Source organism: Drosophila miranda, chromosome XR, assembly GCF_003369915.1.
Source record: "Drosophila miranda strain MSH22 chromosome XR, D.miranda_PacBio2.1, whole genome shotgun sequence".
NCBI lineage: Eukaryota > Metazoa > Arthropoda > Insecta > Diptera > Drosophilidae > Drosophila > Drosophila miranda.
The window spans coordinates 5472191-5495419 of NC_046674.1; the positions used below are offsets into that span (position 1 = coordinate 5472191).

At 40.9% G+C, this 23229-nt stretch overlaps 1 protein-coding gene across 8 annotated transcripts in view; it reads left to right on the forward strand.

Moving 5' to 3' along the window:
• The window catches only part of LOC108153300 (CUGBP Elav-like family member 4), a 318810-nt gene that overhangs the window by 12456 nt on the left and 283125 nt on the right, over positions 1 to 23229 (forward strand). For 7 of the 8 annotated variants that reach the window (XM_033386638.1, XM_033386632.1, XM_033386628.1 and 4 more), the window contains exons 2-3: positions 16084 to 16316; positions 22772 to 22890. In XM_033386638.1, the coding sequence (XP_033242529.1) occupies positions 16286 to 16316; positions 22772 to 22890 (150 nt within the window). In that variant the 5' untranslated portion in view covers positions 16084 to 16285. Of the gene's footprint in view, positions 1 to 16083; positions 16317 to 22601; positions 22630 to 22771; positions 22891 to 23229 lie in introns of those variants that run through there. The other variant, XM_033386627.1, reaches the window with a different exon arrangement.

The following is a 23229-nucleotide window of genomic DNA, read 5'->3' on the forward strand; positions in this document are numbered from 1 at the left end:
AGGCCTTTTTTCGGGGCGTATATGTTATAGATAGAGAAGGCTTAACATCTCATACGTATATTTGGGAGGGTCGCAGGAGAGGTGAAACCAGCTGACTATAATACCTGGTAGCTGGTTGGGTATATAGTCGTATATTCTCGGAAGATGTTGGTTCCACTTGGATGTTACTGTCATAGTGCTACAATATATCTAGCCCACAGTATTTTAAATTATGGTTGGCGGCTTGCAGTCTCCTTGTGAGACTATTTGTTGTGGAAAATGTGTTCTCGTGCTTTCAAGTTTTAACATTAGTTGAAAAGAGCGTCTAAGATGTTTCTAACGAATTATCATCGTGAACAAAATTCAAAATCGCTAGGTCCGAATGGTCCTTATTCATATCATTCGAAACGGATGTATCCGTTCATCTATACGTGTCTGTACAGCGAAAGTCGACCCATCATTCGACGAATGTACCATTGCGTTAAAGGGCATTAGTTTGATTCCAGGAGTACAAAAATTCACGCACTCGATTTACGAGAGCTGCTACAGTATTTCAAATAATCTACGATGAGCACCATAAGTAAATCTTCGCTTATCTTACAGGGTACCCATGAGTCCATATTTCGTACTCGAAGGCTTCACTCTGGTTTTTATTATAACACTATGTATTACAATTGTTTCTTGTTCTTGTTGTTTCTTTTCCTGTTGGTTTTATTGTTAAAAAGTTGCACTTTCATGTAATGCTAACGAGTAACAGTACCAGAGAGACGAAAGAGATGGATAGGGCAGGGTGAGAGAGAGAGAGAGTGAGAGAGAGAGAAAGAGATAGGGAGAGAGCGGGCGAGTCCTTCCTGATAATAGGGGTAGTCGTATTTCCGTTATTCCACCTCACAATCCCACCCCTACCACCTGCCACCGAGCCCCATAGCCAGAGCCATAGCCTGAATGAGTTTCATGTTTGGGTTCCTGTTTTTGCTGTTGCTGTTGTTGTTTTCTGCGGAGCTATTGTATTAACTTGACTTTTATTTCATCATTACAATTGTAGTTGTGGCATTGTTACTGTTAACATTCAGCACAGTCGAGCTGTAAGCCGCCCGCCCCCTCTCTCTCTCTCTCTCACTCTCTCTCTCTCTCTCTCTGTACATGCCTTTACCTCTCCGTCACCCAGACCCATTTTAATTGTTGTTTTAGCCCCCGAAGCTATGGATTCGTTTTGGGGTCTTGCAATGCGAATGTACTCGAATGAAAGGTTATAGAGTGGAAAGGAAAATAGAGAGTGCAGGGGATAGACTTATGCTTTTTCCTGGTCAAAGTTTACAATGTTAATTATAATTGCGATTTGTAGCGAGGTACAGGCATGGATAAGTCTGCCAATAAAGATAAGGTTGTATGATTTTCGATTTTCAATGTTTTCTGTGGCTAAAACTGACAATCCCATAGCCACACAGAAGGGAGGGTAGGTTTGATTTCCCTGTACAGTGCACACCATCTGACAGAGCCAGGACTTTACATTTTGATTTCTAATTTCCGCCAAACCCAAACTGGTGACAACGATTGACATTAGTTGAAGACATGAGAATACAGAGAAGATGCATAGTCCATGAGTGGCAGGAAGACAAACAGTGCCACAGAGGAAGAGAGGGAGACTTGGGAGAATGCTTTGTTTTGTCATTACAAAATGTCAAAATCAGTTACAGAGAATCGAAAGGAGACTCGCCCTGCCCCGGGCATGTCAGCAAAATTTTGCATTCAGCCTTCATCAGGCTGGGGGTTATTGCTAGCCAAACTGGGAAACCGCAAATAAGTTCTCTGGGCTCTTTGTGAGCACACATTGTTGGAAGTAACTGTAGTTCTCAGTCCTCTTCTCACTGCGATGTCTGGGATATTTGTCTGCTTATAATTTGCAGCGCAAATGACCGAGAGGTATACTACTCGGGTCTGGTCTGCTGACCTGCCTCGCTGCTGGGACAAGAAAGCAAATTACAGCCTTATGAATTAATGATTCGTGGGCCTGGCCAGGACTGGCCCTGGCTCTGGGTCTCTTGACCCCGTCTGGTCTCCGGTGCTGTCGTCCTGAAATTCTAGTTTAATTTTTGAGTAAGTTTTATTTGTCTTTAGTGTCATGGTTATAGAGGCTCTCTATCTCTTTCTCTCTGAGCGAAGAGAGTAGAATACTCTGTAGATAATTTTTTTGACAATATAATAGATATAATACAATGTATAACATACCCTTGCTTTCCAATGGATATTCCATCTTCGCCCGAGTCTTAATCTTTCTCCATGTAATTCGTGAAAGACTATATTTTGGAGGAATTGTGTAGCCCCATTCTAGGGAGAGTTTATCCTTATTCGACTTTTTTCTACCAAATACGGCTCATAGTGGGTGTTCATAATTTTTGAGAAATATTTCCTAATTTTTTAATACTCATACGCCACGTAGCCAAATGTCTGGCATTGTTCCTGCTGATTTTATTGCTATTCCTGCCATTCTGCTTTTGTCTGCCTTGAGTCTCCACGCTTTACACACTCGTTTTCTCCCTCATTGCCAAAGCAATTCTGTCTTTTAATAATGGTTAGATTAAAAGCCACTTTGTTTGCTTTTGTGGCTAACCAAGTTGTTAATATGCAGAATCATTTACTCGAGCCAGGAAGATGAGTGGATGGCCAGATAAGAGCACAGACAAAAGGCACTCTTGCGGCGGTGTGTCAATGTTTGCAAAACGCACACTTTTAGCAGCCACTGTTTGGGGATAGTACAGAAGATTGAGGCAACATTGAGACAAAATTCAATTAGTTGCATAGCTTGTGCATTTGCATCTTCGACATCCCCTCAACCAGACGCACATTTCGAGCACGGTTCGAGGTCTGTCTGTAAAATTTTACCAACCAATAATGTTGATTGCATTTTCATGCTCCATTCTAGATTTAATTTGCGGAATTTCCAGGGAACATTGATTAATTGGAACTGAGCAATTTAATGCAATTCGGTAAAGTCTTGGTTTGAAGAAGAATTGTGATGTTGGATGCTCGCAGAAGCATCCAAATTTGAGCTGCAATATTTGTTCTTCCTTATGCAATAGTTTCCAGTGAAGCCACGGCGGAAAAGGTTATAAAAAATCAATCCCGGTCAGTTGATCGTCGCGTTGCGCTCCACTTCTGCAGATTCGAGTCGTTCCAAAGCCAGACCCTATTAGAGTGAAAATTGCTGCCTGACGAGCCGAATGTCTTCTTTTAAGAGCTTACCTGTGCGTCGAACTGGCGATACAACAATTACAAATTCCCTTCCCTCGAACTGGCGGAATATACTTTTCTCTCACTCGCGACAATTTTCGCCGGATCACTTGAAAATCTCTTGGTGTGTACTAAAAAAAACCGCCCTGATCAAGTGCCAAAGAGGGAAGAGACCAAAGCCACACCCTGACCCTGACGCAGGCGAGAGCCCTCGAAATTCCTCCAGGAATAGATTATAGTTAAAACCTAAAAAATAGATGGAATCTCTGGATCTCTACTGTGATGACCCTTAGGTGGCACTGCGTTTTTTTTTCCTCTCAGCTGACCCAAGCGTAACAATTTTAGAAAGAAAACAAGAATATGTCCAATAAAGAATAAAGAATGAAGAAAGAAAAGATAGGCTGAGGCCAAAGGAAAAATTCTGAGCACGAGTTTCTGAACTTCCGGACCAACAAATTTTAACGAAAGTGTTGGCTACAAACTTCGTTCTTTTCAAATCTCCTCTAACTCTTACACTTTTTAGCCCTTCTCTTAATATGATTTTTCTGTGTTGCCAAATAAGGCTTTATAAGAAAAAATATGTAGTATTTTGTTGGTAAAGAAAAGGTGTAATTAAATTAAATAACTTTTGGAAACATATCTGATTTGGAGGTACACGAGCGCGTCCCCTAATTACTGGGGAAAATCCTTTAAGATCTTAGCTCACTCTCATTGCCATTTGAACGCTAAGCCAGTGGAAAAGCGACTCCTGACTGGACTAGCTCGTTGGCTGGATGGCTGGCTAGAGGCTTAGCCGCTTCAGTTATGTATTGAAATAGAGTAGAACCAACACACAACATAGCAGACATACACCATGCTCCTGGCCTTTGGCTTAAGCCCCGTCAGAGAGAAAATCTCCCAAATCAAAGCTTACTCTTCTCTTTTTTGAGTTCAGCATTTATTTGAAAAGTTATTAACACATTTTTTCCAATGGCAGCTATTTTCTCTCTTTCTCTCTGTTTTCTTCTCCGCTTCCGTATTTGGTGTACCGCCCCACCATCACCTTTCAGTCTTTCTGCGTTTCCGGTATTTTCATTTTCTATATACGCTGCATCCACGACTGACGTCCGCTTTTTGAAAATGAGATTCTTGGCACCAATTCAACACTAAATTGATTTTGAACAATGGACCCCGCCCTCAATAAGCATGGTCGGAGGCGAGGGCGTTGCATAGGCGGTTCATCGGCATTGCCTTCTATTCTGCTATCTTTGGCAATTTATCTCGCCATGATTTTGGAGCGATGCTTCCGCTTTTCCCTCTTTTTTTACATCACCCAAAAAAAATATTTTACATAGAGCAAAATAACAACAGCAAAAATTTGGTAAATGATAGAATCTAATAAGGCGACAACGAATTTGGGATGTACTACGATTTACATCAAAATTTTCCATCAGCTGTCCCAATATATTGCTTTCTTACACATTCAGTTACTTCACGAGTTTAAAAGGGTATTTGGATGCTGAAATCGAACACGAAGAGCACACCCAGAGTAGTCAAGAGAACCCTAATACCCTTTCCACGGACAAAGCATCGTCGCCTGCAATTAAAGTTGCAAATAAAAGCCATCAAATTCAATTTCCCAGAGCCATTACCACCCATGCACCCATCTCTCGACTGCATGCAAAATTGTATTTGTGTGCCAAGGCCCGCTCGGACGGTACTGGTGGAAGCGCTATCATAATTTTTCCGCTCCTTGCACACACAAAGCCATTTTTAGCTGTTCTTCCCCACTCTGAGTAGAGAATCTCCCCCTGTAAAACCCATCCCTTCAGTGGCTGCCGACATAATCAATAGTTGTGACTTCCTTTAATGGTTTTCCGGTGATTCAGCACTTCCCGTGGTGCCCCAGACCCCACCCTAAATTACTCCGCTGTCCGCCAATACTTTGTCCTGCTTTTATATTATTTTATTTTCAAATTTTTTCCTTTTTTGTCACTTGTTGGACTTGGACTCTTTCTCCATCTCCGACTGCCTTTAATTTTTAGTTTGGCTGCCAACAAATTTGGCTTGTTGGCTTCCTATTATACACTTTTTAAGCATATTTTCCCATCCGATCCCCAGGGATGAATAATGTGCAAATTTCAAAGGAGATTCCGTGAAGGATATAGAGGAAAAAAGAAGCTGTTTGGCGCTTGCAGTACATTTTTTGTGGCCTTTTAAAAAGTTATTAATTTTTCCGTGTGAAATTTATGAAATTTATTTCACACATGGACGCGGACTCGAATGTCTCCTAAATAAAGAAGGAAAGGAGGGTGGCATATACGTGCCCTCATTTTTTCACGCTCCGTAGACTTAGTCATTTTATTTCTGGGGTTTGCTGGCAGTCTAACATGCCCTGTGGTCCTGGTATATGGTCGGGTGGATTGGGTTACTGGATGGAGATTGGACTAGAAGGTATGTGATATTAAAAAGAGGAAGAATCCTAAATCGTCTTTTACGAGTCCCACACAAAGCCATCTCGTTAGTCGAAGCTAGTTTCGTCCTCCCATTCATTTCGAAATATTTCACCGCTTTGGCTTGACCCTTATTTTGTGTGTTCATTTTTCATTTTCCCCCCCATTTTTTTATATATTTTTTTGTATTCCTTTTCCTGTTGTAAACTAAAACACATGTTACGTGTTGGCCAAACAAGCGGAAAATATATTTACAAAAAACTGGACAATGTTATGGCAGGACAGAAATTTGACCATTATCATATGTTACTGCTGAGAGCGGGGGTAAAAACTATCAAAGCTGGCCCAGGGCTCATCACTTATATGGGATTTTTTTCAGGACTTTGTTCCATGGGGCATACATATATTTCTGCAATATATTTCTCATAAAATGTCAGATCGTATAAATTCAGATTTAGAAATAGGCCAGGTTGGATTTTCTTTGCTTCTTCGACTCGTCATTAGGACTGAGGTCACGTGTCCCATCTTAATGCATTTTAATTAAGCGGAGAGTTGGTAGTCAGCTTTCTGCTGGTGTCTATTATTAGTTGGCAAACTTCAAGCTGAACAGCGTCAAAGTTTATCCATTTGAAATTCTGAGTTTTTGCATAATTTTCAGCTAAAAAAGTTTCACTTCACCAAAATGTCCTGACAGAGAAGGGTGTCTGCACAATTTTTACAATAGGCTGTGGGACATGAGTGATACATATTCAAGATGGAATAATATATTTTGGGGAAATTTTGATCAGAGAACGATTACGAGGAATCTTCCAGGATAATAAAACATTTCAGATATTTTATTTGTTAATTGCATTGTAAATATATAGAGATTCCTGTAACGTGCTGTAATCAGGACAATAAGGCACTGGGCAGGACTAAGAAAGTCTCCTGGTTTTTCTGTATACCAGCAATGACTATAAAATGTGTAATTTTAAAATCTGATAATAATTCTCTGCGGTCGTGGCAACACCTTCCGTTCAAGCTTCCCTTGCTTCTCCGGGACTCCAAGAGAGACCTGTGGACCCTGCACAGTACCAGAGGACTGGGTGCAGGACCAGTGCACTGGGCGTTGCCACGAATTAATTAAGGAATTCAATTTAAATGCACATTTTACATTTTATCCGAGTCGTCCACGTAGCGTATGAGCAACGGCTGTGTGGACACTCAACTCTTCTCATCGGGTGATGGGACGGGAGGGGAGGAGTCGCGTCACCTTTTTTGGGTTTTTTTGCTGAAAAATCTGCTGGTTTTAATATTCATGAAAGTTGAAGAGTTTTTGGGTTATTTATTTAATGTGAACTGAAATCCAGCAAGTCCATCGAGAATTCTCGACAGAGACGACAGAGAATGGGATCGTCAAGGGTAGGACATGTGTGCATAAATTTATATCATCACGTGTACATTTTTGTGCTTTTTCTTTTTTATGTGTTTGTAATTTTGTGAATAAATAATTCAAGATAATCATTTCGCATTATGGCAGCCGAGAGGCGAGCAGGTTCTATAAAAGTTTTAATAGAATTTCATTTAAAGTTTTTACTCAAATGTGTTCTCCGCTCCTCCGTTTTCTGACGACATTAAAATGTAATTTGAGAATTGTATTTATGAATTGTATTCCCGCTCATAAAAAAGAGGAAGCAATTGCTCTGGGGATCATAAGATTTGCAACCAAAATTTGTTTTATTTTGGAAAGCTTTAGCCAGAAATCAGATATTTTACGTTATTTTCTCTGAAATCTATTTACTCATTCGGCTTCATCTTAAATTGGTTTCATTAAATTCACAGATTCCCAAATATACATCTGCCCTCTTTATTGTTTTTTGCCTCGCTTTGACTTCTGGTCTTGGCTTTCATTTATTTTCAGTTCTTTTTTTGCTGTAATTTTGTTCTTGGTGACATCACTGAATCTGATCTTTTCTTACTTTTTGGTCTTTAAATGCCTTAGCCAGGATATGAACAAGAGTCCTTTTCCTCTTCTATTCTGTTCTGTTCCGTGAAAAGTGGTGACATTTCATGCTCTGGTATTTGCTCTCTCTTGTCTCGGTTTCAGCCTCTCCGCAAATGCGAAATCGTATTCGATGGCACAAAACAGAAATGGAAAATTTTCTTCTCATGCTGGTCGAGCTCTGAGATATTGCACATAATCAATATTAAAGATAACAGAGCGGGAACCAAAGAAGAACAATTTGTTCAATTTTTGCCAGGAAAGAGTATAGAAAACAAATACAGGATCATTATAACCAAAGTCAATAAGAAAACCTCCGCTTTTGTTGTGGAGAATGAAGGCGCAGGCAGAGCCTGAATATTTCCATCAAGAAAATCGATGAACCCTGAGTGGAAAAAAACGAGAAAGCAAGGAATGTGGGAAAGCCAAGCCAAGCAACCATAGCATTGAATAAGAAATCATTTGCACTAATGATGCTGGCACTGAATAAAGAACTAGACGAAGACGATGAAGATGGAGCAGCTCCTGAAGATGTCATTGAGTTGAATGAGGTCCTAAGATGTGTTGATGATTGGTTTTTGCGGCTTTAAACTTCAGGCCCCACGAAAGCAAAGCCGAAGCGAAGGGCCTGACAATGATTTGGCTGCTAGATTTATTTTTTTCAAGTTCTAAATAAGTGCTGAGAGAGGGAGATGAGACTCAAATAAATTTCTTACACGATCAATCTAATCAATCAAAATAACAAACAAAAAATTAAGGCAACGAAGAGATCGAGAGGGGGAAACCCGCAAAGAAACCCAGTGCCGCAAAGGGCACTTTGTCGCTGTCTAGAAACGGAGAATGAGAGCTGAAAATTAACTACAAAAAGTGCTCTTTCCAGAAAAAACAGCTGATGGATGGGGCACAGCACAATTTTCACTAGGTCCAAGGAGACTTAGCCCTTTGTCGGGGCCTTCTACTGATTGTTTGTTGGCCCTCAGCCAAGGAGCGAGACGTGGGATGGAATCAGAATCAGAATTAGGCTGGGAAATGGGTCAGTTACTTTCAGGCGCCAGTCCACAATTATATCGTTCCTGTGGCATACATACGAGTATATCCATATATCTGCCTACTGATGCCACTGATTGTCGTCGTTCTCCGGCAAATATTTATCCTGTTTTCTACTCACTTTGCATACACGAGATATTGGAGGTCTGGCTGGTCTCTTCGCCAGCTCCCTTTGAAATTGACTTATATTTAAATAAAATTAGTTACATAAACAATAATTGACTTCAATTGGCTTTTGTGTTTGAATAAAATTCAATTTTCATTTCCGCTATTGAATCAAATTACGAATGACAATGATTGCGGGTCGGCCAGTGGGGTAGATGCTGAGGTTGTGGCACTGCTGCTCTTGTTGGATGTCTGGCAGTGGCATATTCTTATTTCTTGCATGGAAGATTCTCTGCTCGTGTCCTGTTCTGCTTCTATCTTGTCCTGAGGTTTTGCTACTGGAAATTGCGCTTTGCTTTTTAATGTTCTCCCTGTTGTTTTGGTCCTTAAATAACGAAGGAAATGGCTAGGAAACAACTTTGAATACTATAGTAAGTGGAATTAAAGGGAATATATTGTATACACAAAGCAGAAAGTTTGATCTTCATTTCTTTCTATCGAAGGACACATCCCTCGCATCTGGTAAAACCACATCTTGCTTGTGTTCGTTTTCACAGCTTCTATTTTCCTCTCCTATCCTGGTTGACTCATTCTTCTTTCCAAGCAATTTCATATAATTGTTGAGCATTTCTGCTGAAAATTTATTTACCTTTACATTGCTTGCGCGATTGCTATACCAGTGGTGACCAGACTAGGGACAGGGATTTTCGAGGGCTATCCCTTAAAATACACCCTGTCGTCGTTCCACCACTCGACGACTTGACCACCGCACAACCCTCTACCCTTTAAGAACCGCTTTCCCCGACTCGGTACCACACACCTAACACACGTTCAATACACACTTGAATAGCTCTGCAAATATTCTTCGCGCTTTCTTTCGAGAGAATAGAAGGAAATACAAAAACAACTTCGGTTGCGTCTGCAGCTGTGCGGCTGTAAGTGTATAAATATTTGTAGCTGTATCGTTTGTATGGGTGTACCCATGTTTGTGTTTGTGTGTGTGTGTCTGTGTGTATTGCTGGCAACTCGAGCATGAATGTCTCGTCCTTAAGCACACATCAATTTCAAAACAATAATTGAAATTGCAACAATTGGAAATTTTTGTTTCGTTTCGCTTGAGTTTTCCCCGGCGCCACGTACAAAGAACAAGTAAAACATAAAGGAAAGGATGCTGGAAAAAAACATTTGTGCATTTTATTCGGACCATTCAGACCTTAAATTGCATGGAGCTGCAACAATTTTTCGAATATTTACATGTAGAATACATATGTAAACTTATATAAAATGTATTCTTGTAACACGCATAGAGTTGGCCTGGCATAGTGCCTAAATAAATAATGCACCAAAAAGCAGAAAATTGTATAGAAACTGAAATAATAAATGCAGAAAATATTTATATATTATTTATAATACAATATTGCCGGAGAATGCAGTTGAGCAGAACTCCAATAGAGCTATTTTTATACAAAGTATTTAAATAGTTCGGTGGTTGAGCCGCATGGAAACGCTTCCGAGGCTATAAAATATATATATTCCTTATCAGCATCAGTCGATATAGCTTCGTATGTCTGTTCGTCCGTGCAATAACACTCACGACGCAGAATTATATAGAATTTGTATATTTATACGTTGCCATCTGATTATTCTTATAGCCAGAATTAGCTAAAAAACCTGCCCTTTCACTCATTGAACTTTGAACCCTCACTAGCGGACTATATTAATAGTCTATCCCCTAATAGTCTATATGGGGCATATGCATGTTTGCATTGGATTTTCTTTGTCTTATTTGTTTTCCACGTTAAACAAATATTCAAAATTTAATTTTCGTCGCGTTGACACATTTCAGTGAAAAACAATTACGTATCAGAATTGAAGTGACATTTTGTTTTTTCTTTTATTAGCTTGCCGCGCCATCGGATAGGGGTCGGAATTTTGCCTGTCTGTCGCTGTTTATGAAATTCTAATTACGACTATATTGTTATAGAAACAGTGTGGAGTGGATGGAGGCTCTGAATTTCTCTAGAGTCAACTGTCATTATTACAGGGCTATTCGGGGGTAAAAACTAATTACCTTTTACTTAAATGAAACATTCAATGGAAAAGTAACCAAATGCTAAAATAGAATTACTGATTGAAGATGCAAGTATGATGTACATTATTATAAAGAGGCAGGTAATCGTCATCATATCCAATGTGCTTCAGCTCCTGGATGAGAGGCGTAACGTGAGTGCAATAATTGACGAACTTGCTGTTGCGGCCATAAGAGAACTCCGCTCCGTCGGTGTAAAGATAAGATACTCCGGACGACTCGTGAGAAGCTGCTCGGAACGAAACAAGCAATTCAACTCCATTTGGATCTTGTAGTCAATCCACACTATCTGAGTGCTGCATGCGAGGAACTGCTCGTCTTTTTTTTATTTTGATGATGCCAAGGCCGAGAATTAGATACCACTTGAATTCTCACGTTCTGCTGTGTGCCGTTTTACTAGTTTGTCACTGCGCAGACAGCAAAGGAAAAAAGTGTTGATAGTTATTTGCGAGCTAAGTTTATATGGCATTAATTTACAAGTAAGTAACAAACTTCACAAGCCGCTCAACCTCAGCGAGCCGCCTAAGCGACACCTTAGCCACATTAGCGAAAACTAATTGCAACTGGCTTTTGCTAAATGCCCTTCCTTTCCGTCTTCTAATTAGAATCGCTGGCCTATGTACGACTACTCTCACCAGAGGAGACAGGTGAATGGGAAAAACGAATTTAATTAAAATTTATATGCATAATGCCGGGAAAACAACAGCTAAATAAGCATAGGACTAGAACCAGGACTACGACCCAACAGTCGGACTGGGGTTCTTCCACTACGAAATTTTTAATTACTCGTTCTCTCAACTTTCAAAAACTGAAGCTGAAGCTAACACTGGGGCTAAAGAAGGGGGCGCGCGAGCTCATTTTGAAAATTTTCATAATTACTCGACGACAAGTCAGTCACACAGAGAGAGAGAGAGAGAGGTAGTTGAGTTCTGTGGACGTTGTCAGACATGGACACGGACACGGCCCCAGGAACAGGGGACCAGGTCAGAGGAGGTGGAAGATGGGTAGGCGTACTCGAGAGCACTCACATGTGCAGCGGCCAAAACTAAATGAACTTATGCACAAACACACGCAAGCACACCCCCACACAGATATTCACCTCAATGAACCTGTGTATGTGTGAATGCCTCAGGTTGAGCAGGATGGAGGATGGAGGATGGAGTCGGCAGCAGGGTATGCAGCGGTTTCCGGAGAGGCCGTGCACTTGAAACTAAAGGCTAAGTAGGTGCATTCATATAAACATTCACATTCCTACAACAACTCAACAGATACATATCCATGTATGAGTAGGAGTATCTGTGTGTGTCCTTACCCATACACAGACATGGCGCCAAAGTTGAGTAAAAGCAGAGCGATGAAGGCCTTAGGTTCTGGATGGGGTCTCTGTCTCCACCTCTGTTCGCCTCTCTTTCAGTACTCTGCCACTGGTTATGTAATTAAATTTATTTCATTATATGTATTATACAGATACACACATTAAACATACACACTGCGATCCAGCGATTTATTTTCCCTTTACCTTTCTTGGGCACATAAGCTTAACAAATAGCTGGAAGCAAAGGAAAAACATTCATTTTATAAATAACCAACATAAAAGGAATGAGAAATCTAAGCCAAATGGTCACAGAAGCTACAAGCAAGGAGGATTAAAAGAGCCACAGATTGGTTAATGTGTTAATTGATGAAGTACAATATCGCGCGCAGAGATTTCAGGCCATGTAAATGAAGAGAAGCTGAAAGCATGCAAATTGATTACATGAAAATTCCATTATGTTTTCCCAGACAGAGAGGGAGGCGGAGGATATCAAGGCTCGACAAGGCCCAAACAATGCATTGTTTCTGGCCTTAACCCCCGACTAATAACCGGAAATGAGTAACCGGTAGGAGAACCAGGCTAACAGCAATAAAAATATAATGGAAATCCTAAAAATCTAATGGAGTAAAGCCTTTAACAGGATACTAACTCAAAATTCAAATATTGTAATTGTCGTGGACATTCGGGGCTCTGAGAATCTTTGAGAATCTGAGACCCAAAACAGGGAATACATTGGGCTGGAAGAGAAAACCCAATGAAAAGCCCAATACGTGAAGTGTAAACATGCTGCAGCTCTACTGATGGATACCTTCTTCCAAGCTTACGTATAATTACGGAGCTTATTCCATATGAACCGAAATACTGATATAGCTTTTTTCAGCCCTAAGTAGCGCTCTGTTAAAATACCAGGCAGTGGCAGGAAATTCAGCGAGGCAGGCAGTCCGTCGTCAACATCATCATCATCTTTCTCCTCGCTATAGTCCTCGTAGTGGCTCGCCCTTTGTTTTTGTTACAATGTCCCGGACTATTTTGGTTGAATGGTCAGAAAAGTTGCAGACAACACCCACATGAGAGAGAGAGACAGTTGGAAAAGGTAGCTCGAAAATTGTATGCTTGTGAAACAAAAAGGAGCAGCTCCACATTGCCACACGTGTGTTGTGTGTTGTCTGTATCAATGGAGGGTAACGAAGGAGGACTAACGTTAGAGGGGAAACAATAACTTGCAGAAGCAAGAATTAGCAAGAAAAGAAATTTAAAATAAAATCGATATTCACATGGAATGCGTTTAGGGCTCATTAAATTTTCGATGTCCTCAATAAGGTGGATAAAGAAGTGAGGGCACAGTGCTATAGTACTTTCCACCCATAGTTTGTGGCCAGTTCTTCGTCGGTGGGGGTAAAGCAGCCCCTGAATGCTTCCCACTCAACGTCATGCTGTCAATTTGCTAATTAAGCCGAAATTCGCGAAGTAAAGAAAGTTGTTCGAGGGTGGTAGTAGAGATGGGTGACACTGGTACTGTTAGCAGGCGTGTTAGCAGACACGTACGTTATACATACTAAAATACAGTATAAGTATAAGTATTTTTGAGAAAACAAGCTGGCATTCAATTGAGGTCAGGCCTTGACAGATAGCTACAAGCTGCATTCAAGCATACTCGTAAAGCAATCAGAATAGGCGTCAGGCCCCGAGCTTCTAATTAAAAGGCGAAAGCGTTACAAATGTAATTTTCGACTTTAATTTGTAAGCCAAGTCTTGCCCAAAAAATATCCTTGTAGTAGGGAAATGGTCGGAAAAACGTCTCCTTGTGCCGGGACTGTTGCTGTGGGCCTTGGCTTGATGACTTTGCCTGTGGCCCTCTTTGCACTTTCGCGGTTTCACAAATTTCTTCCAAGCCGGAAATTCTTGGCATATTTCTCAGTTATGGTAGCTTCTGGGAAGCAAAGCTATTTAAATTAAAGTCATATTAATACCAGTGCATTCAGATAAAGGAAAGTTTCTTATCTTCCATTATTCATTTAAGATTTTCCGAAACATTTTCTTATGGCTCCAAGTATATTTCGCCCCTGCCCTGCCTCCTGCTTGCTACGTTCATTAGTTTCCGTCGCGGAAGTGGAAGTGCTACACAGTCGCGCAGCCAGACATACTCGAACATGAAGTCCAACTGGCACTCACCTTGCATTACTCCTTGAAAGCCCACTGAGTAAGTTTGTGTTATTTTGAGCGGAGGTAAAAGTATTTTTATGGAATTTTTGGTGGGATTTCTGTATAGAGGAAACATACGGTTAACGGAGGCATTGATGGGATTGAAAATGTTTGAATATTCAATGAGATACGTATTCTGATCACTGATAAACATGAGTAAATATGAGGTACTTCCGAGGAATGCTTTCTTAATTATTCACTAAATAAAATCCGTGTTCCGAATAATATTTTAAAAATATTGGATCATCTTGGTAGCATTATCCTGGTGAAATCCCTTCACATAATTGATTTTTTAATCATTTTATCATTCTATTTGATACTTTGCTAAAAGGAATTCTTCATTCTAAAGTACATTTTAGGCATCAGGGTGTTTTATTTTGAAAATTGGTTTCTCTCCACTTCGAATCGAAGTTGGTTTTTTCATTACTTATTTGACATGGCAGTTAACTAACTTTAGCTAACTGACTAACAAAACTCGTTGAATGCCTGACTAAATGCACGATTGAATGACTGGTCGACTGAGTGAACGAGTGTTTTTCCATTCGCTTTGGCTGCTTTTGGTGCCTGTCGTCTCTCGTTCATATTGTATTTTTGACATTAAGTTTTGATTGTTTGAACGCTTGTCCGGGCCTGTCCCTAACTATGCATGGGTAACATGCACTCTACTACTACCGAGTGGCAGTGGCACCTCCTAGCCATTCTTCTTGGCTATTCGACTCCCCACCACTCATCTACTGTTTCTTACGGTGCTAGAAACGGAAGCGAAAAAAATTCACTTCCGCAGCATGTGCTTCCGTTTGGGTGTGTGTGCGCTTCGTTGAGCCGCGGCCGCCGCCGCCGGTGCCGCCTAGAATCGCAGGGGGATCAGTGTAGTAGCTCCCGCCTGGATACCAAGGGTCCACAATGCAATTTTCATGTGTCTGTATTTCGTTGTTTACTGGGATTCAGCGCCACTTAAAAGTTATTTCCTAAAACTAATGGTTATGGTCTTAATATTTTGTGAAACCCGCAGGAAGAGGAGCAAAATATCATGAAGTGGAGCCTGGAGCCCTTAAACCATCCGTTGAGCCATTAAGTATGAACGCGGGTCTAGAAGAACGAAACTAAAAGTAGATAAAAAGGTATAAAAGAAGGAGTCAGCAGTGGAACTTAATTGTTGGGCAGAAGTCTTTAATAATGAGAAATAAGGGCAATACAATTGCCATTTTTTCTCCAGCTCTTTTATCGATAGATTAGTTTTATAGTTTTTTGCACGCCAAATAATTTTTATTATAATTACCATGCTAGACGTTGCAAAAGTGCAAAAGATTTCCCATTGCCTTGATGTGGCCTTGGCTTTACAAGTCGTAACGCTCACAAGTTTCCAGAAGAAGAGCGTGGCGGAATTTGCCACAACTCTGGAGAGTCTAGCCAACGAGTCCAAGTCCGAGACGGCCCGAAACAGCTGCAGCTGCGTCGCACTAGAGTCCAAATTTGAGAAACTTAAGTTATTTATTTCTATTGCATTTCAAAATATAGATTTGTGTGATTATCCTTTAATGCCAATGAGAGTGCAGTGTTGGAATATAAAGTATTGTTTTTGTAGCTCATTAAAAAAAAATAATCGATGACAATAAAGAAAAAATATATTCCTTAAGCCATAATTCCTTTCATGCTGTAAATAATATAAAATTATATATGTATTTGTACACTCTTTTTCCAGGCATTGATAGCGACTAGACGAGTATACCATTTTACTCGATTGATTCACGAAAACAAAGTGTCAAATTCACGGCAGCATTCGTAAACAAGATCGACATAGGTGGACATTTTTCATACTACAACGGGCTAAGCCGCATAGAGAGAGCCGCGTACAAAAAATACAAATATTTGGACACCGGAAAAGCCGAAAACACACAGTAAACATGTTGGCCTTCCACAACGAGCACATTGCGAGTGAGTACAAAACTAAAGAGCACTCTTTTCGGAGTCTCGCTTAAAGGTTTAACTCTGGGGTTGGTATAAGGTTGGACCATCGTATAGCGGCATATTTACAAATATAGTAATAATTTTAAAAGCTGCAGACAGGCTTCGGTGAGTGCAGCAGGAGAGTTCTGCTGGTCCTCCCTCTGTGTGCCCGGGTAAAAATCGCAGAAATTCGTTCACATTACAAACACTTGGGACACGGCAATTACACTTAAAAGGCAACTAGCGCCATTAAGCAATGGCGCTCTGGGAGCTGACTTCCACAGCTGCTCATATGGGGAGCGGAGCCCTCGACGGCCAGGATTCGGCTAGGGAATGGAAGCCCAGAAATGCAGATGGGGAAGCTCTTTGCCTTTTTGCCAGCTAAAAAACCAAAGAGCGAGTGCGAAAGACGCCGCCTGGCAACACTTGCAATCCATTAACTATAATGCTGGCCCATTATGTTATGATTAAAAAAAGCAAAAAGTGTACCCAGAGAAAACGTAAAGAGCGAAAGAGAAGAATTTACAGAAAGCCTGAAACTGGTCCCAGTTGGTCCTTTTTGCAAATACTTGTATGTGCGAAATTTCGAAGAGAACAGAACTCAAAGGTCCTCCCAGTAGTTCCACGAATCTAGATTTTATTCAGCTGATATTGAAGTATGGCATGAAACTTTAGTCAAACTCAATTTAACTTCGGGGCTTAAGATACGGATCTTAAAGCAGTAACCCACTCAAGACATAAGCTGCGGCTAAGACCATGGTAAGACCCAGAATCTTGTACCAGTTGCAAAATTAACTTTCATTTCAGAGAGATTTAGTGGGGGAATGAGAGATTTAATCAGAGCCAGAAGCCAAAAAAAGGGTGCAGAAAGACTTAACCACTTACGAGCCACAAACTAATCAATTATTTAGGGAGCAGCGTTTAACATTGAAGGTTTCTCTAACTGCAACTCCTGGAAAACAGTGTCGGGAAAAGAAAAGCCATTAAGCATAACAATTTCCTGTGTTCCTTTGTTCCTTTGGTGGAGGGAGCCAGAGAAGGTAAAAGCAACTCTATGCTGCACTTAAGATGTTGCAAAGGAGCCAGCCCAGAGGTTAGAGAGTGTTGGAGGAATTTCTGAGTGCCAATAAACAATAAAAGGCAGCGAGCGAGCTTCTTGATAGGCCCTCCACATTTTATTGTGTGAGGTTTAAACACATAATAACTTAATGAATAACTTATAAGGACTTTCCTTCATCTATACTTTGGTGGCAGGGTCGGAGGAGCGTCAATTATTTAACTATACGCCTGTGGCATATTAGATAATACGAGCTGTACCCCATCCTTGCCCTCGTGGTAGTGCTTCTGTTTCTCCAAATTGAAGGTGCATAATTCATGGATGACTAATAAGGCGGCAATTTGGTTGGGCCCTGCCACACCCATTTTTCATGTTTGGCTCTCCGTTTCTTTTCTTTTCTTTCCTTTCCCTTCTCTTTTTCTCGTTCCCTCTCTGCTCGCTCTGACCCTCTTCAGGTCATAGTTTCGGTCAAAATTTGTTTGAGGGCCACTTGTAAAGTTTAGAGTCACGCCCTGCAATTTTTCAGAATTCTTGTTTCAGCTTTTTGTATTGCTTTTTAGCAGAGGTTATTATGATTTTCGTGCAACGCAGAGAAGTAATCATTTGTGATCCTATAAAGTTTATGTGTTCTTGATCAGCTTTAACAAGCTCTTAGTCGATATGCATATGCAAGTCTGTTTTATGTCTTGTTTTATGTAACATTATAAAAACTTTCTCCTTTTATATATATTTTTAATATTTTGTATTCAAGAGTATGTAGAGCTTCGGTCCCAGATTCGTTTCTTTCTTTCTTGTCCCCCGGCCTTTTTTTGCCACTTGCTGCTTGTTGTGGTTTGCCTTCGACTTGTGTCTTTCCAACATTTCTCTTTTTTTTTTGCATGTAATAAAGCAAAGTTCAGCGTCCATTATCAGAGTGCCACCATCATGGTGGGGCACCATCATGGGGCCTAGACGCCAGACAATTGTCCTGCCAGCCCCGAAAAGTGTGCTATTACTTTTACTTTAGAGACACTGCGCGAGCGTGGGTTGGTTGTGGTGGGAGCTGTTTGTGTTTTGGCAGCCGCTCTTCATGTTGTTGCATTATTTTCTCAATGGTTATTGTTGCTACTCTATGCACTCCGCTCTCTCTTCTGTCTGGTCTGACTAGCAGCTTATGAAATATTCAATTGAATTTAATGTACACGACCGACTGACTGACTAAGCTCTATTCTGTCGGAATCGGAGGTAGTGGTAGTGGTAGCGTGTGTCAAAAGCTTATTTACTTTTCCACGAATCTGTAGTTTGGCTGTTAATAATTCACCACGGGCCCGTCTGTGGCTCTGCCCTTCTGATCGGGGGGAAATGTCAAAGGTGGTAGAATCAGCCCCACTGGCAGTTGCAAGGCCAAGCCACAAATTTTAATTGCAACTCATCAAAGCCCCACAGCCCTCCCATCGCTGGAGGGCACTCGAGCAACTTTTTTAGCCAGCTCAAAAGGCGCGACTTTAAATTGCCCCAATGTTGCTTCTTCTGTTGCTGCCTCTGTTTCTGGTTCTGTTTCTGTTTCTGTTTCCGTTCCTGATTCTATTTCTGTTCTCTCTCAAGTTAATTTTTTATGCATGCACTGAATTTCAATGACTTTGACAGGAGCTATGGACGGAGAGGGAACCAAAAAGAGCGCAAGTTGGCAGGACTCTGAATTTTTAATATCCCATACTTGGAGGTACCCTGTACCTTCAAATATTTTGTGTTTCGCACAAGTTTACCCTAGTATAGTCTCAAATTTAGGGATTTTCAAAGATAGAGCTATAAAATTGGCAGAGTAGACATTATAAATGTCCACATGATCAGGTTTCTTTTTAAATCTTGGCCATTTGGAATTAGAAAACTTAACAATAAATCTGAGAAGACGGTATCCTTTGGTCTAAGCAGAGACTATAGAAATTTGAGGTTTTTTTTTCTGTGCCTACTTACATTTCTCGTTCTGTTTCTTTCACTTTTGAAACTTTTAATAAAATAAACTTATTTGCACAAAATAAAAATGCATAAAACATTTCTGGTCTTTGATATTTCAATTTCCAAAGCTAGGAGAATCAGAGTGAACGAGAGAGAGAGAGAGAGAGATAAAGAGAGAGATATAAAGGGAGAGAATTCTGAAAGATAAGGGCGCAAACTTATGCTAATTAAATTGTTCAGTTGTCGTTCTAGTCTCAACTTTTCGCCTTCTTTGTTGCTTATAGAACCGCAGAGAGCCAGAACCATTAGAAAGTGGGGCTTGGCGTTTGGTGCCTGGTGGTGCTTTAGTCTGCGGTCAGTGGGTTGGCAAAAATGATTCATTAGCGGGCTGAGGTGAATACACGAGTATTCACTCGCCCCTGCCCTCTGGCCAGCCGCAAAAGAAATCCGTATGAGTGTCTGCTCTTGCTTTTTTAAGTGAAAAGTTTTGAGGGACGGGTATAACAAAATCATGTTTCGGGGCCACATTACAAAAACCACATAAGCGGAAAGTTATGCCAGTGAAAGTGGTTAATGTGGGTTAATAAATTCAAAGAGAGATGAGTTTGCGCATCCATACGAATAGATTGTTTGGACCTTTCGCCTTTGTTTTGTTCTGTTTGGGTGGGAGGAGACTATGCAACTAATTGCTTTGACCAGCAGCTAACAACGCAGTTAACAACGTTGTAGGGGCAGCTTTGCGAGTGGAAATAGGGTGGTGGTGGCCCTTTAAACGATACCAATTTGCAGCCACTTAACTGCCTTGACACTCAAGTTTCTTGCTACAAAAGGCCAGAGCAAAATACGCACATGTCGCAAATTGTCGCGACTACAAAAAAACGGGCAGAACAAAGAGGAGCACACACCAATAATAGAAGGACAGAGGTGCACTGAGAGAAAGGTCTATCGAATTCTGATTAAATAATTCCCATACTATTCAATTTAAAGGGAGAATATTTTTCCTTTCTCCATGTGTTGGCGGGTCACTATGGTTCCCTGGTAAGTCAGAAAAATTGTATTTTAAAAATCGTGAGCAGCCTTTCCCTTCATAGAGAAGCCATTTGGTTGCCGATGATTTATGACTAAAAGCCACTCACATACAGGAAAAATAAGAAAAGTTGTGCAGAAACCTTTTGAGACTCATGGGTGGTTCTACGATAAAGTAATCCCATAGTATTGGCAAAACAAGGCAGAATTATTGTTAGCATGTTTCTGGATCAAAACGAAGATTAGCTAAAGACCTGTAGAACTCTAAGCCGGATATCCCCATTTAATTTAGCTGAATACAAATAAAGTATGATCAAAGAAGTATTTACTATAAGTATTGGATATATGTACATGATGCATCTTTTCTAAGATATGCGTTCCTGTAAATTTGAGGAGGTGTTTCGCAATGGACATGCACACACATCCGCATATTTATGAATGGCATTGAGTGTATTCACTCTATTCCTTCTCCTCTGTAGCTGATTATTTCGTTGCTCTTCTTCACTGAAGACCTGCAGTAAGTACGTGGCGCCGAATACCATTATTGGAAAATTCTGAGCGAGCAAGAGGGTGATTTTTATTAATTAATAAACTCATTACGCAAGCCAGACTCTTTGGTCAACCTTTTTGCGCTCGTTGCTGTTACTCTTATATTTTACTCATTTTAATTACTGGCAGTTGTCCAACCTGCTTCTCTTCCCCGCCTTTCCTGCTAGAGAGCTCCTAATAATTTCCTGGAATTTTAGCAATGTGCCGACAATTTTTATGTTTTTAGACGGCGCTGACAGTCAACAGCCGACGCATGTTGTTTAACTTTTGACGTGTTGCATGCTGTGGCCTGTGCGAGGTATGTTGCCAGACAAAAAGCCACCAAGAATGGACTCGAAAGCGTTCATGCCTGGCCTAAACGTACCTAAAAATTAAATATAATTGTTGTTGCACCTATAGGAGGGGCAGGGCTGAGCAGACAATGGGTTGAAGGGGCAGGATTGGGTGACGTTTAAACCGCATGTCATAGATGGGGCTTGCGTTGGCCGACTCCATCTCCATGTTGGCAAATAGGTCTGACCTGACACGGGGTCCGCCTTGTGTTATAGCCGTGTGGTGAACAGTGGCAGAGGAGTGAATGAAGGAGGGTACAGAGGACCGCCCGACAGTCACCACAGCTCGACAGTGAAACAGAAAAGAGAAACAATTACACGGATTTATGAAAATGGCCACAAAACAGTGCTAAACACGTTGACGCGTTCCACACGCAAAGCCTGGAAAGCTTGGAAATTATATGCACACCACATCGCATCCCAGCCCTAATTGAGCAACAAAATGAAACAGGGAATAGGAAAAGGAGGACACACACTCTAATAGATACAAGGACTGGTGGGGAAACTACATACTTCGAATTTTCTTATTTTATTTTGATTATTTCCTAGTTCAACAAGAACTACTTTTTTTCATGCTATACTCACTCACTCACGCATAACCATATCTATCTGATTACCGAATCTGCTGATATTAGCACTTGCATATTAAAGAACAAAACAACTAATTATATCCAACAAAACATATATTTAGCGATATTGGATAAAGTTTGGTCCGACAAATGCTTCTGGCTTTGCCGGTCTGGGCAAGATTGCCAAAGGACAAGCCAGATTTCTGTCCACCCAAGGTGTGGAAGATGTTGCCGCCTGCCAGTTTCCCTGGGGCTCCGAAGTCTGGTGGTGCGAAGACGTTAGTGTTGGCTCCAAGGCCGCCAAATCATTTGAAATTGCCAAATGTTGCGCCTTCCCCAAAGGTGGGACTTGCCCCCAAGGCCGGAGAACCCCCAAACACGGGCTTGGCTCCAAATCCACCCGGAGCAGCCTGCTGTTGCTTTTGTAGTGATCCTGCGCCCTGAGCAAAGCCACTGCCAAAGCCTCCAGGAGCAGAGACAGTCCGGGAGGATGAACCAGAACCGCCAAAAATATATCCGCCTTCACCAAAAGCAGAGGGTTGCAGTTGTCGGCTGGCGATAAAATGACTTGTGGCTTCTGCCATTCTACATTTTTTTTTTTATTTTAAATTAGGATTTAACTATTTTTATACTCCTCCAAAGGGTAACGATGTTCACTCTCTGAGGTTTGTTGACAAACTAAAATTATTTTATGTAAGAATTTTATGAACGCATTTTTCCATTTTAAACATGTCAAATTTGGTGAAAGCCACTATTTCGGAATATTTGTCTCTCCGCGTCAAATTGTCAATGCATCTAACTTTATCATTCAACGCCAAGGATGGCGTCAGTTGGTAAGCACCTCAGCTTGATTTTCCAATAGCTGATCTGTTGGAAATCTATACTTCGTACAGTTCGTACCCTAAATTCTTTTAACTTCATACTGAAATTTAATAAGAATTGGAAACACGTTTTCCTTTCCATAATTTTTTGCAGGCTGCGCTTTCCTGACCTACTATACACCGGAGAGCTCCACAGCCACGGCGGCCAGCTCGCCGACCTCATCCGCCGCACAGACAACGACGCTCTTCGATGACAAACAGGCCATATCAGGGGTAAGTGCCTGGAGTCCCGATCTAACCCGCTGTTTATATTAGTTATCGAAAGTGGGTATTTCGGTGGCTTTTGCATTTTTTGTTTAGTTACCTAGATTTGTATAGGCAGTCCCAGATGAGACACATCCCAAACACAGTACGAGAAATCATTCCATGAATTTCCGATGTATAAAACACGATATAAATCTTCGGCATAAAGATTATATAACCAAACACTGCGAACTATAGTTTCATATGTCTCTTCATAAATCATCGGATATTAATTCGAAATCAGATGATTATATGATATAGTATAGTATTTAATGCTTCAAAGTCGAATACGATTCTTACTTTATTCTT